The sequence below is a fragment of the Narcine bancroftii genome, chromosome 12 (genome assembly GCF_036971445.1).
Source record: "Narcine bancroftii isolate sNarBan1 chromosome 12, sNarBan1.hap1, whole genome shotgun sequence".
Taxonomy (NCBI): Eukaryota; Metazoa; Chordata; class Chondrichthyes; order Torpediniformes; family Narcinidae; genus Narcine; species Narcine bancroftii.
The window spans coordinates 95,029,087-95,046,724 of record NC_091480.1 but is presented as its reverse complement, the minus strand read 5'-3'; the positions used below and the strand labels follow the sequence as shown (position 1 = coordinate 95,046,724).

The following is a 17,638-nucleotide window of genomic DNA, read 5'->3' as shown; positions in this document are numbered from 1 at the left end:
AACCATCATAACTGGCCGTTTTAGGTGATTTGTGTGCCCTACTGCTGATCTGTCCGTCATCTGGAGGTCATGACTTGATCCATCTTTGTATTTCTCTTGTAATTATGACAAGAGGGAGGGATTAGGTTAGTATTAGTTTAAGGGTTTTTTTCCTTTTAGCTAAGTAGATTTATGGGGCTTTAAAAAAATAAACAATGGGTTGAAGTTTCTGTTACAACAAATGGTGTTTGTGATAATTGGAATGGACTGAAAAGTAAATCTAATTTTCTATTAACTGCAAAGGCTGCACGTTATGACATAATTGCGCTTCTGAAACTTGGGTGTCGTCCACACCACAGCTCAATCCTTTCAGTTCCCTGTTACCACATCAGCATAATGTGTATCCCTCATTACTGGGATGCCCCCCCCCCACCCCCCGCCCCCCCATCAGATTTCCACAAACACCTTTAGATTCAGTGCAAATCACAGATGCAGGAGGGACTTCAGCAAGAAAATGGAGCAAAGTCAGAGGGCGCTCAACCCACACGATTGAAGAACGTCAATAACATTTACATAGCGGCTGTAAAGGATGGGGAGATCACTAATTCACAAAATCATACAGCTCTGAGAATAGTGATTAAGCATTTTGTCACTCTCCAAGCATTTTTGCGTCAATAAAATGTGGCAGCATGCATTGCCACAAAACAATTAATCAAAATCAGTTTAGGGCTTTATCATGAGTGCTGACAATAAAATTCTTATCTGGGTTAAACAGGAGGTAATTAACTCTCTGCAGAGCTGTCTTGGGCCTATCCCACATACAGCAGGAATAACAATTAGCAAGCTCCACTTGCCAATTCGATTAAAAACTGCAAAGAATATTTGGAAAGTACATGCAGGGCTTTGAATTACACCTATCTGATCCATTGTTTGAAATGAAATGCAGATACAGGTAGTTCTCACTTACAATGGGGTTACGTTGCGGCACTCCCATCGTGTCGAAAAAATTGCGAGTCGAAGAAGGGGAGTGGGATCATTATGGGGGCCGTCAGGAGAGAGCAGGGCAGTGCAGTGGGATCAATGTGGGGACTGACACGGGGCTGTCAGGAGAAAGCAGGGCAGTGCAGTAGGATCAGTGTGGGAACCGACACGAGGCTGTCAGGAGAGAGTGGGGCAAAGCAGTGGGATCTGTGTGGGGACTGATACAGGGCTGTCAGGGGAGAGCAGAGCAATGAAGTGGGATCAGTTCAGGGATTGACGTAGGGCTGTCGGGAAAGTAGGATCAGTGTGGGAACACTGGGACAAAATTTAGTACAGATTCTACATTTGTAACTTCTATTTATAAAACAATAAAGGCGTGACTAAGATTTTAATGTTGAATTTTGGTCTGTCTGCTCTTTCTGATCCCGTGGACACAGATGTTGCTTTAACAATCACAATGTTATGTTCACTCAGTCAGACCACCACCACAATACAAGCAAGAGTTAGATTACATGGAGTGATGACAAAAACTGATGGCTGTTCTTGGATTGCTAAAGGTTGATCCTTTCAAAGACACAAGGGGGTTTGATTTTGGTGAATATAGTTTTAATGGCATAGAGCAGGCTACCTCACACAATTAGGGTTCGTTCCTTCCCACCGTCAAGCTGATCATTAAACTAATCGCAAGAGGCACTCCAGTGAGTGTTGATACTGCAGATTCAAGATTATTTTGTCATGTAATAAAACAAAAAATATATTACACGAAATGTCCTTTAGTCTACAGTAAGGCAGACAAAGATTTGCTATCACCACAATGCTCCTTACAGACAAAGAAAGAGAAGCAAAAGAGAACATGCCCCAGGATCCCTGAGTGCCCATGGATTCGGCACCAGCACTCCCACATTCTCCGCAGCTTTACAGATTTCAGTCCAAAGCATCGGTAAAGCAATCTCCCAATCTCTGACTCGATCGGGAAACCTCCAGCGCCCTCTCACATCCCTATACCCAGTAGCCCTTCAGCCAGTCTCCAGCAGTCCACAGCCTGGTGTGAGTCCTTTGACCGTAGCCGCCTGCAGCCTGAGTGAGTTCCTTGCCTGGAGTCACCAACAGGCCACTTCCTGTGTGTTCTTCAGCCTCAGAACCCTTCAATAGTCCTTTGCCGTGGTCACAGCCCGTTGGTCATCTCCTTGGGGGGGGGGGGGGGGGGAGTCTCTCCGTTTTATTGTGTCTCGCACCAGTCCTCCGCTTCCCTGGAGTCCTTTGTGGCTGCTGCTATCTTGGGCCCAGACCCCCGCGGTGGTGGGATTAAAAAAAAAATCACCATCAGCTCCTTTAACGAGATATTTAAAGATTGCCGACGGCAATCGGACTGGGTGGGTGGACCCCACGGGGGGGATGCTGAGACTTCGCTCCCCGTTATCCTGGATGCGCACCAGCCATATCGTTGATGTTACAGCAGCTCCGCCATTTTATTCTTCTCCACCAACCTGTTCCTATCATGAGATTCTGTGTGCTCTCCCTACAACAGCACGGGCTTCCCCAGATACTCCGGTTGCCACCTACATCCCAAAAATGATTTATCAGCCAACTGTCTATTACCCTACGTAGACGCCCAAGTTCCAGGGAAATGCACGGATAAGTGGAATGGATGAGATGACTCCAAGAATCAGAAGCCTCCTTCTATGTCGTACAAAAATACGAGAAATTAGATCCTTTTTTCGATGATGTCCTGGGAATGTCTTTGTGAAAAGGAATCTGATCCTTTAGCAACCACTTCCCTTGATGAACACAAAAGACAGATGTGACAAAAGTCTAACAAACCACTTTTTGACTGGGGAGGAGGCACCTGGAAATTTACACCCAATGACACTTCTCGACTTAAGAATCTTGCACCTTTGATCATAAATCTCCAACTGTTTCTTTAATCTTCAGTGTGACACACACACATACACACACACACACACACACACACACACACACACACACACGCACACACACACACACACACGCACACACACACACACACACACCATCTGGGTTTACTCACTATGGGCTTGTGAAGTTCAACATATTTAATTCATCTAGCTGAAGATGGTGATACAGGACATTGGTTCAGAGACACGCAACTGTGGGGTAAAATCTCCCCTTCATATTGATGGCCCTTGGCTCTTCACTATGCAATGAAGTGTACAAACCAACTGCTCAAAATAAAAGGGACGAAATGCAAATTTATGATTGCAGAATCTTGCTTTGCAATGCATTAATTGTCTATTAAACCACAAGTTAGAAAGGAAACAAATGCAGCATATCATGGAAAGCATATTGCAGTTAATTAAATAATGCAAAGATTTAGAGTTTGGGAAATGCAACAGCTAATTTGTGATTGTGGGGCAGCACGGTTAGTGTAACGGTTAGCTCAATGCCTTTACAGCGCCAGCCATCGGGTCCGGCGTTCGAACTCCGCACTGTCTGTAAGGAGATTGTACGTTCTCCCCTCGTCTGTGTGGGTTCTCCTCGGGAGCTCCAGTTTCTCCCCCCCATTTGAAATGTACCGGGGTATAGGTTGATTGGGTGTAAATTGGGTAGCACAGAACACATGGGCCAAAATGTCCTGTTAGCATGCTGCATGTCTAAATTTTTATAAAATATCATTTAGGCACTGCAAAGATCCATATACAGTCAGATTTAGATGATGAATAAATATGTTCCAGGAAAGCAAGATGAACTCTGTTGGTTTCATTAAAACACTGTCCCAGAATCTAAGAAATGGGATTGCTCAACTTACCAAAACCCATCAGGACTCATATGAATAGTTTTAGACAGTGTGGACATGGTGGATTTAATGTATTGATTCAGTTTTTCAAAAGCTACGGGGAGAAGGCAGGAGAAAGGGTTTGAGAGGAAAAATACATCAGCTATGATTTGAACGGTGGAGCAGATTTGATGGTCCAAATGGCCTCATTCTGCTCCTACATCTAATGAATGGCCTTCTTCTGTGCTGGAGGTTCCATGTGGACTCGGATGAGTTTTGCCTTGCATGTTCTGGGTTACCTGTCTTGCAGCAGCTGGGCTATTTAAGTGTGCGATCTACAACTGCTTTAAGATGGAGTGTGATGTGTTGTTTCCACTGTAACAGAGTATATAGATATGTTTTGGGAGATAAATTGGTCAAGGTTTGTTAGAGTAGGCTGCATACAAACTTTTTTTTAAACAGATCTTATTTGAAATACTGGAGCTCTGCTAATGCTAGACATATCGGCTCCACAGCTTTTGCAAGAGCTTTGGAGAGTGCTCAAGAGACTTCACGAATGGATTGTTGTTTACAAAAGGCAGCAGATAAAAGATCTTGTTGGAGCCGCAGATTGTCTGGAAGAGGGTCGTATGGTTTTGCAAGCAGAGAGAGTCAAACAGGCTTTCTCTCAGAGAAAGAGAGAGAGAGAGAGAGAGACACACACACACACACACACACACACACACACACACACACACACACACACAGATCATTCTACAGTGTTACAGCCAGCAGACAGCAGCTGGGACTGGACAGGACAAGCTGGCAAGCTTGTGGAAAGCCCCATTTTGGAAGACGGCCTGGTCAAAGCCCTTGTGGTTCATGCAAGAGGAGAGGACTGGCTGTCTAATGTTTCACTTGGAATAAGTGAAACAAGAAGAAACTCCGTGAAGACCTGAAAGAAAGAGGTTGTCATCTGGAGAACCCTGAAGGGGCAAGTTTCGTCAGCAAGACACTGAAGTGGCTGATTAAAAAGGAACAACAAATCTCTCTCTGAAAACCGACTAGAACCTTCCTGAGCGGTAACCATTTACCCTTCAAGCACCAAAGCCTGGTGAACTTTATAAATGTTACATTCTGTGCACAGTATAAGAATTGCCTGCAACCAGTGAACTTGGAGGAATGAGAAGTGAGATTGGACTGTGAACCAAATAACTTTTCTGAACTTGCACACACATTACGTACACTTAGAATTAGAAGGGGGTTAAGTTAGGTTAGTAAAGTCAATAGTGATAAGTTAAAGTGTGATTATATTTTCATGTTTAAAGATAATTAAAAGTAACTTTTGTTTAAGTAACCATTTGCCTTGGTGAATATCTACTGCTGCTGGGTTTATGGGTCCTCTGGGCTTGTAACACCACTTATAGCTGGTTCAATAACCAGGAGACACAAATCAAGTAAAATCACTAAAAAGAACCAAGATGGAGATGAGCAAGAGGTTGCCTGGAGTCAGAACACAGAGGAAATTAATTCCAATGAGAAACAAAATTTTAATTTAATTTAGACAAACAGGCACTTCCAGCCCAGGAGCCAGTGCTGTCCAAATACCCCACTTAACCTATGACCCCAGTACATTTTTGAGGGGTGAAACAAGGGCATCAGGTGGAAACCCACACTGGCACAAGAATGTACAAACTCCTTAAAGACAGCGCCAAACTCAAACCCGGATTGCTGGCACTGTAATACTGTTGCACTAACCGCTAATGCTAAAGACCTACTTCGGGTATGGTGGGGAGGAGCCTAAACAAATGGAGTTGCATCCCAATGGCGTGCAACCCCTCAATGCAATGCTCGTACACACGTGCAGACCGTGCTATGCCTGGGTCTCTCGCGGAGAAGCAGCACCGCTGAGGACTGCCCCAATGCTAAATGAGGAGGTCTGTCCTGGGCAGATGCCACCCAGTGGGGTCTGGTGTTGGAAATCTGACTAAGGAAGTAGTGCAATTACCTGGCTCTCAGTCACACTGGCATTCTTCCAGTTCCAGTAACCAAAAGCTTCCGAAACTCACCTACACCACTTCCACCCCTTCACTCAAGCCATGACACAACCATTGCCTCACTGTCAAATCTGGCCCTTACGGATAAATGGATCTAAGCCCCATGCCCTCCTCATCTCAAATTAAACCACCCTTTCAACATTACTCCTGGAACTCCCTATCTAATCACACTGTGGGAGATCTTCACCAAAAGAACTGCAACAGTTCAAGAAAGCGGCTCAACAATAAGGGCAATTAGGGATGGGGAATAAATGCCGGCCTTGCCGGTCACACGGCCATCCTATAAATACTTCGTTCCTACTCCACATGAAGCCTGCATGCCATTGACTTTCCCAGGCAATGTGAGATGTTTGAACAAAGCATTTTCTGCTCATCACACACACTTTATTGACACAAACCTGCACCTTAACTGAGATTTTTAAAAATAAGGCTATTAAAAATGTTGGAAATGCAGCCACAGGTCATAATTGAGAAACTTTTAAAATAAGATACTTTCAAAACAAAATGAAGACGGCTATTGTATGGGAGAATCACTGAAGGGTATCTGCAATAAGCAAAAAGAACACAGCACAGTACAGGCCCTTCGGCCCTCAATGTTGTGCCAACCCATATGTTCCTTAAAAAAAGTACTAAACCCTCCCTACCCCGTAACTCTCTATTTTACTTCCATCCGTGTGCCTGTCAAAGAGTCTCTTAAATGCCCCTAATGTTTTAGCCTCCACCACCATCCCGGGCAATGCATTCCAGGCCCCCACAACTTTCTGCGTATAAAACTTACCCCTGATGTCTCCCCAAAACTTCCCTCCTTTAACTTTGTACTTATGTCCTCTGGTGTTTGCTATTCCTGTCCTGGGAAACGGGTGCTGGCTGTCCACCCAATCCATGCCTCTCATAATCTTGTCGACCTCTCTTAAGTCTCCTCTCATCCTTCTATGCTCTAAAGAAAAAGCTAACCTCGCCTCATAAGACATTTTCCAATCCAGGTAACATCCTGGTAAATCTCCTCTGCACCCTCTCCATAGCTTCCACATCCTTCCTATAATGAGGTGACCAGAACTGAACACAATACTCTAAGTGTGGTCTTACCAGAGATTTGTAAAGTTGCAACATGACCTCTCTACTCTTGAACTAAATCCTCTTATTAATGCAGCCCAGCATCCTATTGGCCTTCTTAACTATCCTATCAACTTATGCAGCAACTTTGAGGGATGTCTTCTTTCTTCCTTCTTCTTTGGCTTGGCTTCGCGGACGAAGATTTATGGAGGGGGTAAAAAGTCCACGTCAGCTGCAGGCTCGTTTGTGGCTGACAAGTCCGATGCGGGACAGGCAGACACGGTTGCAGGGGAAAATTGGTTGGTTGGGGTTGGGTGTTGGGTTTTTCCTCCTTTGCCTTTTGTCAGTGAGGTGGGCTCTGCGGTCTGGATGTATGGATTTGCAAAATGCATCAACTCACATCTATCTGGATTGAATGCCATCTACCACTTTGCCCGCCCAACTCTGCATCCTTTCTATATCCTTTTGTAACCTTCAATAACTTTCAACTCCATCCACAACTCCTCCAACCTTTATAGCATCTGCAAACTTACTGACCCGTCCTTCCGCTTCTTCATCCAAGTCATCTATATTAAAAAAATCACGAGTAGGTTCATGTTTCAATGGAATGGCTTGATGGGGAAGATATGGAGTTTACTCACAGCAATGCTCTACAATTCTGCTCAATTCCCATTTAAAATCCTTCCAACTTGTTAAGATCGGTTAGACTTTATTGCATTAAAAACATACTGATGGAGGAGCTCAGTGGATCAGGTAGCAAGCACGGAGGAAAACAGAGAGTCAACGTTTTGGGTCCTGTTCCCTCTAAGGGATCTATGTCAATTGAGTAGAGGTCATGGGTGAAAGGGGAAAAAAGTTTAAAGGGAACATTAGGGGGAATTTCTTCACGCCAAGAGTGGTGTGAGTGCCTAATCACTGTCAGATGAATTGAGGCTTAATTTCAAAATTTAAGAAAAATCTGGACAGGTACATGGATAGGATGGGAGGAGTACTATATAGTCAGTAGGATTAGGATGAATAATCGTTCAGCACATAATAGAAGGGCCTGTTTCTGTACTGTAATGTTGTAGGAATAATTTGTGAGCAACTCTGATTCTATGGTTCAATATCAACTTCAATGTCAAGAATTCTGAGCACCTCTAACAATTTATTTTTTGCTTTAACTTTCCATCTCCTGCAGTTTTCCTGCTACCCTGAGATGATGTTTAACCTCAAAGCAACAATGGTTATACCGGGAAGTTGTTGTGTTTTTATTGACCATGTTACTTAATTTTTTTTAAATTCAAAAAGTATATTATTAGCTATAAATTGCTTTGGAACTCCCAGTGCCACGAAGTTTCAAATTCAATTTGATTTGAAGTCCAAGACGTTCGTAATTCAGCATTTCAATTTATTTTTGGATTATATCCAAGTATTCTTCTGTAATTTGAAGTTACTTTTGTTAAGCATGTTCAACCTAATTTTAGACTGTAGACTTGTCCCACATAATTATGTTGCACCCTACAAAATTCAGTAGTCAAGATTGATTAGATAAATCTCTGTGTTAAAATGTAAACAGAACACCATGCAATGATTAGAATCAAGAGCAAAAGCCACTTGAAAATCTGTGCTTGATTTCAGATCGACTAACTGATATACCGCTAACCCTGTTCATTGAGAGTAAATTGAGGCAAAACTAGTTCAGCTTACCTTGGGTTAAAGGAAGCATAGCTGCCGCCCAGTAGCCCAGATGTGGAGCGAGGTAAAACCAGGTGAGCTGATTCCCGTCCTTCTTGATCACCCCTGTACCGCTTCTGACCCAAGCCCCTGGAAAACAGGTTATCAAGAAGCGGGTCATTTTCACTGAACTCCAGAACTGGCTGCATGGCTGCGCTCTAGAATGGGACGGAATGTCTCATCGTCCACCCCCCTCCCCTCCCTACTTCCCCTGCTGAGCTCCCCACAGTCAGGTATCTGAGACACGCTGTTACTCGACTCGGATTTACAGAAGAGAGCAGCATGTTCAAACTGCAACTGAAGTAAGTGCAAAGTTTTCTTTTTTTTTGTTCAAATCAGAATCACAATTTATTGTCATGAACATGTCACGAAATTTGTTGTTTTGCAGCAGCGTCACGGGGCAAACATTATATAAAGTACATTTCAAAAATAAATAAATGAATAGTGCAAGAAAATAGGGGAAAGTGAGGTAGTGTCTGTGACTCATGGTACATTCAGGAATCTGATGGCAGAGGGGAAGGAGCCGACCTTGTGCTGCTGGGTGTTCTCTTTCAGGCTTCTATACCATTCCCCCCCCCCCCCCCCCCAGAGTGAAGAGGGCATGGCCTGGGTAGTGGGGATCCTTGAGCATAGAGGCTGCTTTCTTAAGACCCTGCCTCTTGTAGATGTCCTCAATGGAGTGGGGACTGGTGCCTGTGAAGTTGCAGCGTGGGTTAACAACCCTCTGGAGTTTTTTTTCCTGTCCTTTGCATTGGCACCTCCAGATCAGATAGTGAGGCAACCAGACGGAATGCTCTCCATGGTACTCTGTCAAAATGTTTGAGTCTTTTGTGATGTACTAAATCTTCTCAAGCTACTCACAAGGTATAACCACTGCCGAGACTTCTTTGTGATTGCATCAACATGGAAGCCCTCCAGATCCTCAGAAACACCCAGGAATTTGAAGTTCTTGAACCTCCCCAAGGCTGACCTCTCAATGAGGACAGGTTCCTGATTTCCTCCTCTCGTCCACAATCATCTCCTTGGTTTTGCTAACATTGAGCGCAAGGTGGTGGTTGTGATGAGCTGATCTATCTCCCTCCTGTACACTTCCTCATTGCTGTCTGTGATTCTGCCAAGAACCTTGGTATGATCGGCAAATTTGTATAAAGCACTTGATATGATTGTGCCTTTGGTAGGATTTATAAACCCGTGCAGGTAACCTCCATGTTACAACTGTTCAGCTCATGAAAATTCATCCTTGCAGAATTCACAACTCCAAACATTTGAGGAACAGAATAAAATATGCATGAAATAAAAGTGAATTAACAGGTTCTTTGCTTTAACTGTTTCTCAGTGCATGCAGTGATGACTCAGCTTTACATTATGAAAAATTGCTAATATTGATTCTTTCAACTCCTTGACTCTGAGTTAACGGTCTTCATTTCATTAGTGTCTGCAGTGAAGACAGCTCCATAACCTATTCTTTGCCCAAGCTCTGACTCTGGTCTCCATTGTAATGTCTTCTGTCTCTTGTTCTGAGGAGCCCGTATTTATTGCTCCTTCTCTGAGGACAATAGAATGCTACTGCACAGAAAACAGGCCATTCGGCCCTTCTAGTCTGTACTGACCATCAACTCCTCAATCCCACCAAGCTGCTCCCATACCTTAACCCTCCAATCCTCTCCCATCCATGTACCTATCCAATTTACTCTTAAAACACAAGATTTAGCCTGCATTCACCACATCAGATGGCAGTTTGTTCCACAATCCGACCTCCCTCTGAATGAAAAACTTCCCCCTAATGTTCCCCCTAAACATTTCCCCTTTCAGCTTAAAAACTCCTCCAATCTAAATCTAAAAAGCCCATCACTTCCATTCTGCCTAAACCGCCCATTATTTTGTAAACCTTGATCAAATCTCCCCTCATTCTTCTTCGCTCCAAGGAATAAAGTTCCAACCTGTTTAATCTTTCCCTGTAACTCAACTTCTGAAAACCCAGCAACATTCCAGTAAACCTTCTCTGCACTCTTTCAATCTAATTGATATCCTTCCTGTAGTTAGGTGTGCAGAACTGCACACAATATTCCAAATTTGGCCTTACCAATGTCGTAAACAATTTCAACACAACATCCCAACTCCTACATTCAATACTTTGATTTAGAAAGGCTAAGATATTAAAGCTTTCTTTACAACCCTGTCCAACTGCGACGCCACCTTCAGGGAACAATGTATCTGCACTCCTAGATCCCTCTGCTCCTTTGTGCCGAATCATTTACCGTCTATCTCCTAACCTTGGTTTGCCCTTCCAAAATGCATCACCTCACACTTTTCTGCATTAAACTCCATCTGCTACTTTCTGACCCATACTCCAAGCTGGTCCAGATCCCTCTGCAAGCATTGATAATCTTCTTGCTGTCCTCAACACCTCCTATCTTCCTGGTTACTGACCACAACAAGCTGAGAATTGATTTTTTAATTTATTGTTAGTCTGTCCAACACTCCGCTTGTCCCCCAATTATTAATTTGTTGATTATCCATTGCTGATTTTTAAAACCACCCCTTATCCTCAGTTTTTTCCATCTTAATTTTCCTTCTCTGAAGCCAAGGATTTAATCTGATGTAATACACCAATGTGATGGAGAAGATCGGCAGATCATGCAACATCCATAGGAAGTAAAAGGCAGTTTGAAGCCTGAGCCCTTTCCCAGGAATCTGGGAAAACACATAGATACTGAGATTAAAATGGTTGGGGGGGGGGGGGAGAGAAGCACAAGCTCACAGACAAGAATGTTAATAGGTTGATACAGGGTAAGAGGATAGAGGAGGAAGAAGTTGAGAAATGCAAGTCACTGAAGTGAGAGGACTCAGTGAGAGGGGGGAAGAGGGCAGAGAGCTAAGGCTCTCTGACAGAAGGCAGGGAAGGGTTGGGAGCAGGAGAATAGAGAGAGATGGGGGAGAAATTGGAGATGTTGCTGGCTGGGGCCTGCCGAGACAGAATATAAAGTGCTTTTCCTCCAATTTGCGGACAGCTTCACTTTGGCAGCAGATGAAGCCACGGATAGACACGTTGGTGTGGCAATGGTGTGTGGAATTAAAATGGTTGGCCACTGGGAGGTCCTTTCTATTGCAAGTGACAGAGCGAAGATGCTTAGATTGAATCTGATGTTACTCACTGCTACCCATTGCAACTGTGTATAATATTGTAATACTGCTAACCCAGCTGCAAGGATAAATACCTCCCAGCCCATTTACTAATGTGGGCTCCATCTGTAGCTTGTACACTTGGTACATCTTGGTGTCCCAAATGTATTCATTTGAAATCCACGTTCATGTTTTGTAATTTTGATAATACACATCCCAGCACCCGAGGATCTACACTTCAGAACTCTGCCCCTGCCACTCATTCCCACAACTTTGCCCTCTCCTCTTTCCTTTTTTGGCAATTTCTTACACTACACAGGATCATATCTTAGGTGATAACTCACCCTTGAAGCATCTTGGGTTATTCAGAAATTTTTTTTTTAGCCGGGAATAAAAATGAAAGTTCTTGTACGACACGATACACAATGTGGTGGTGAAACTCAGCAGGTATCCATAGGGGAAAAAAGAGGGAAACCAAATTTTGGGCCTGGGCCCTTGGCCCAAAGCATTGGCTACTCTTTACTTATGCTTGATGCATGACCTGCTGAGTTTCGTGTTGTGTGTAGGGTGAGTCAAGGATAGTTTCGATTGTGGTAAAGAAACAATACTGATAGCAATCAACTTTCTGCGGAGCAACACTACTGCTTACAGAGATGACAGATGAAAGTGTTCAATACATAAATGAGGCCCTAGATTTTGCAATCCGCAACTATGGCAACAGTAAGTCTATTTTCTTAAAGAGCAGTGGAAATCGAGCCTTGTCTGCCAGATTTCAAAGGGTCCATCCAGCCTGCAGTATAGGCATTTGGGAGTGGGGGGGGGGGGGGGGGGCGCGAGGGTATGGGCTCATGATGAAAGGAATTGAGTGCCAGATGGCTCCAGCTGCAACACATACAGAGGGCAGAGAAAGGAAGGGAATGCTGCCTTGTACAGCAAGCTGCAGACATCTAGGTAGAAACAGGCGACTCACCGTTCAAACACCCCCAATTGTCACAACAGACTTGTGCTGACCAAAAAAAAATCAACGGGGAAAACATGGAAGTGATAGAATTAACAGCATGGGACGAGGCTATTTGACCAATTGAGGCCCAAAACAAATATTCAGCCTAATTCCACTTTCCACTAGGGTGGCCATTTCAAACTCAACAAAACAGGGGACATGTAGGGTGGGCGTCAGGAACTCCCTCAGGGATGGGGGTGCTGCGCGAGTCGGCGCTTGTGCGAGAAGAAATGCGTCCGGGCATGCCTCACTTATCAGATAAGTGCCCTTTCTGCCACTTAATTTCTCCTCCATTTGGGGGTTTAGGGCCTACAATTTATTTCCTTGTCTTTTGCCTACATCCTTTTTTGAATAGGATCTTCCAATCTACTGGGACCTGTCCAGAGAATTTTGGCAAAATGTCACCAAACTGATTCCATCTGCATTGAATTCGTCCATCGTTATTGAATGAAGATCTACCAGGACCAATGCCTGAAGAAGGCGCACCAAATCAGTGAACCGGTGAGGACTTGAAAGGACAACATGGCCTGTTTCCGCTCCGTAAATGGTTATATGGTTAAATGGAGGACAAATCAACATCCAGCTCAAGGTGGCGCTGGATGGAGGGTCAAAAGCCAGACTGTCCGGCCTAAAACCGGACATCTGGCCACCCCACTTTCCATCTCATATGGCTGGTGGCACCATATGCATTGAAGGATTTCTCCTTCGTCTCCCCATAAACCTCTCAATTAATCCGTCACTTTACTTAAATGTGTCCCCATGAACTATTGACCCAGTTAAGGATGGGTGAGGGGACTCCTTCTCTGTGCCCTCACTTTAAAAGAGAATGCTACAAATAAATCTTGCTCAGCATCCTCTATTTCAAAGAAAACACCCAAGGGTCTATCCTATCTTTTCACACAACTAAAATTCTCCAGACCTGGCAACGTTCCTGTTAAAACTCATTGGTCACACACCCACAGTTATCACACCCTTTCTCCATAATAGTGGCTGGATATTGGCAGAGTATTCTCGCTGCAGAATCACTACTGTTTTGTAGATCTTTAACATGATCTCCCCGCTATCATGTTCCACTCATGGGCTATTACTGGGGAGGATCCTGCGCTCATTTCTTTAAAAATTACCACATGAATGGGAGGAGATTGGAGGGCTATGGGCCTAATGTGGGCAAGTGGGGCAAGAGAAAGAGGGCACATGGCTTGGCATGGACTAGCTGTATTCCATGCTGTAGAACTCTATACCTCCACTGAAAATATCACTACCAGGGATTTGTGATCTGTAATCTATGGTCCTATGTTACCCTTCAAAAGATATACCTGCACATATATACAGCACGGTAACAGGCCATTTTGGCCCACAAGTCCGTGCCGCGCAATTTACACCCATTAACCTACAACCTCCGTAACGTTTCGAGTGGTGGGAGGAAACTGGAGCCCCCAGGGAAAACCCCATGCAGACACAGGGAGAAGGTACAAACTCCTTACAGACAGCGCGGGATTTGAACGCCGGTCCCGATCGCAGGGGCTGTAAAGGCATTGTACTAACTGCCACGCCAATCATGCCGCCACAAAGCAACCCTTTCAGGTGACGTTTCGTGGCTTTCCCTTCACCGCAGTGAAATAAATCCCTTCAGAAACCAAGAACCACTCTTTCCACCATGACAAAAAAAGTTGCGTTCTGCTTTTTATTCCAAGAGGCTCTACCAGGGTTTTAGAAATCACACTCAATCATTGATTTTCGCTAGTTTTCTAAATAAATCATTATTCTGTTAAAACGGCATCAAATTGACGTAAACATATCAGGAAATTTGAATGGGGTAGGGACGACTGTACAATAGTTTAAAGTAGATCATTTTATGACAGCTACTAACCTGGTTGACACGATCACACAAACTCAAAGCGGACATGAGAAGTTTAATATGTACATAACATCTTATTTAACCGCTGGTTTCAGGAGAAAGCTAACGGATGAACTGTACAACATCATTTAGACGCCCATCACACATGTGGTGATGAAGTGTTTATTTCATTTTCTCTTTAAAATATGCTGATTCTCAATTAATAACTCTTTGTTTTACAAAAGCTGTCATTCAACAGCTTACACATGATCTTGAATCTTGGCCAAAACCTAATCTAGTAAAATCCCCTCATATTTGGAAATCAAGCAGCCTCAAGCAACTGGCAAAAAAAATAGAGGAAAATAAATTAAAAAAATTAAAATAAATAAGAATAAAATAATACGTTAAAAAATGCAAGTTTAAAAAGGTAGAAGTGAATGTTCTCTGAAGTAACACAAACCATTGGTGAAGATGAGACCAAATAGTCAGCAAATTATGAATTTACTCAAAATTCCTGCACATTCCTTTTTAGACTGGTCGTGTCGAGGCAAAATTCCTTGATTGCGCCGTTACATGCCTGCAGTCTAAAAACCATATATAAGATTTTCCCCCCTCATCCTCCCAATGAACGTAGTGCAAAACATAGTTGCAATTGTCCATTTTGAAGTTGCTCCGTATGTGTTGGGCTGAAAGGGAAAGGGGAGATGGCAGCACGGTTGGCGTAGTGGTAATCGCAATGCCTTTACAGCGCCAACGATTGGGACCGGGGTTTGAATCCCGAAGTTTGTACCTTCTCTATGTGTCTGTGTGGGTTTTTCCCCCGAGGGCTCCCGTTTCCTCCCACTGTCCAAAACGTACTGGGGAGTGTAAGTTAATTGGATGTAAATTGAGCGGCAGGGACTCGTGGGCCGAAATGGCCTGTTGCCGTGGCGTGTGTTTAAAATTTTTTTTTAAATTAAAACTCTCAGAAGGTCAGCCAAAACTGGCAAGGCTAAAAATAAAAGTAGCATCCACAGGAGGAATGACCTTTCTACCTGGGGTCCAGGAATACAACCAGGCCTTGCTGGTAGAAAATTGCCATGGTGTCAGATTTTCAGATTTATTATCAGAGTACGTGCATGACATCAAATACAACCCTGAGATTCTTTTTCCTTGCAGGCGAGGCAGTTAGGGAACAAGAGACGAGTCCTGAATGTCTGAACTTTGGGCTGTGGCCGCTGCAGGCTGGCATGATCGTGAAGCTAGAAGCAGCCAAGACCTTGATCTTCACAGGCAATGTGGCCAAGACACATGCGGAGTTGTACCTGGAGTTTCAACAGCCACATATCTCAAAGGATGTGGATAAACATTTAGGTGAATTAAGATTCAGTTAGAAAAAAAATCTGATCTTTTGACAGGCACAGAGGCAGGAAGACATTCATGCAGAAGTCTCAACCCCATTCCAACTTGATTTTCACCCATTTTGAGGAGCTGAGTGAATTAATTTGGAGCCCCATCCTCGCCTGGGCTGCTGGGGGGCACCTGTGGCGACTGACCCCTGCCCACTGTCTTGTACTCCATTACCCGAACCAGTCTGAAACATCTGCATGAGCTCCTTCCAATTTCTCGCCTCCAAACCCACCTCTTTACTCAGGATGCCCTGATTCTCGCAGGCCCACTCCAATGATCTCACCAACCGGTATAAACAATCTCTATTCCTTTATTAATTTGATGCGCTACTTGTCCACTCCAATCACCTTCGCTTCCCCCATCACCATAATCCCACCCCCAACTCACCCTTCTATCAAACCCCCACTCCCACCCAAGCTCTTCTCTCACCATGATCTGCTCGCACTCCTTCCCAGTTGTTCTCTACCATGCAATTTTCCGCTCTCAATCATCACCCAGCGATCTAATCATTGTTTTCTTTATTTTAGGGTTGTATGCACGCATTTTAGTGTGTCTGTACACTATTCTTGCGTATATGACAACAGACTCTCATCATCTTCCCTTTGACCACTGCTGGTCCTCCACAACACTTCCTAACAATGTCTTTAATGTTTTCAAATAAATACTTAGATTTAAATTTTTAACCACAGCACGATAACATGCCATTTCGGCCCATGAGCCCGTTCCGCCCAATTACACCCAAATGACATACAAAGCCTGCTACATTTTTGCAAAGGGGAGGAAACCAGGGAGAGCATGGGGAGAACGTACAAACTCCTTTTAGAGAGTGCCAGATTGGAACCATGCCACCCTTATTGGCATAGTTCTAGATCTTCAGTCTCCAATAGACCTTTCAGAATAATGTTAACATGCAAAAGTTCTTCTCCAAGGGAATGTCTCAGGGACAGGTGAATAATGTAGTAGAACAAAGAGAGGCAAACCTCCTGTGGTCATCAGGGACTGACTGTACTTGCTGACATTCTCACAACAAGCTTGTAGTGAGGACACTTACTGCAGTGCAGCTTCTACAGATTGCGATTAACATCTGCTCAGAAGGCAAACTCAGCAACTCAACAAACCCAGTTATCCCCCTGAGTCACACCACTACTAAATAATTCAAAATCTTGCATCATTCCATTTGTCAGTGAAATATTCACTTTACATCAAATCACTAGAAGGTTCAGCCTATTACTTAACTCGTTGGATAAATGGGGAGTTAATTTTTTCAAGATTTGTTGCAACTTTGTGTAAAAACACGAAAGTGCTGGGGTAAGTCAGCAGATCTTGCAGTGTCCGTAGCAGGTAGAGATACATTCCTGAAGTTTCAAGCCTGAGCCTTTCTCCAGGTTTGAGCAAAAAGGTTAGGGGATACAAGGGAGCACAGACTGACAGACTTAAAGTGTTAATTGGATGTGATAAGAAGACAGCAGAGAGGAAAGGTGAGAATTGATTGGGGGAGGGAGGTAGTTATTAGATCTGTAAAAGGCGTGAAGTACAGCTGTGTTCTCGCACCAGCCCTCTTTTCAATCTTCTTCAGCATGATGCTGAACCAAGCCATGAAAGACCTCAACAATGAAGACGCTGTTTACATCCGGTACCGCACGGATGGCAGTCTCTTCAATCTGAGGCGCCTGCATGCTCACACCAAGACACAAGAGAAACTTGTCCGTGAACTACTCTTTGCAGACGATGCCGCTTTAGTTGCCCATTCAGAGCCAGCTCTTCAGCGCTTG

General features: G+C 44.0%; 1 protein-coding gene and 1 long non-coding RNA gene across 4 annotated transcripts in view; one reads left to right on the top strand and one right to left on the bottom strand.

Annotated features, from left to right (window-relative positions):
- Nucleotides 1–17,638, bottom strand: part of fam171a2a (family with sequence similarity 171 member A2a) — a 209,944-nt gene that overhangs the window by 14,596 nt on the left and 177,710 nt on the right. For all 3 annotated transcript variants that reach the window (XR_011347028.1, XM_069904843.1, XM_069904844.1), the window contains exon 6: nt 8,491–8,607. Coding sequence is in view for 2 of the 3 variants with exons in the window: in XM_069904843.1 (XP_069760944.1) it covers nt 8,491–8,607 (117 nt within the window). In the remaining variant the exon portion in view is untranslated. The remainder of the gene's footprint in view (nt 1–8,490; nt 8,608–17,638) is intronic.
- Nucleotides 8,445–17,606, top strand: LOC138746561 (uncharacterized). Its single transcript, XR_011347029.1, has 3 exons — nt 8,445–8,819; nt 12,996–13,141; nt 15,636–17,606. It is a non-coding gene; the product is annotated as an uncharacterized lncRNA (long non-coding RNA).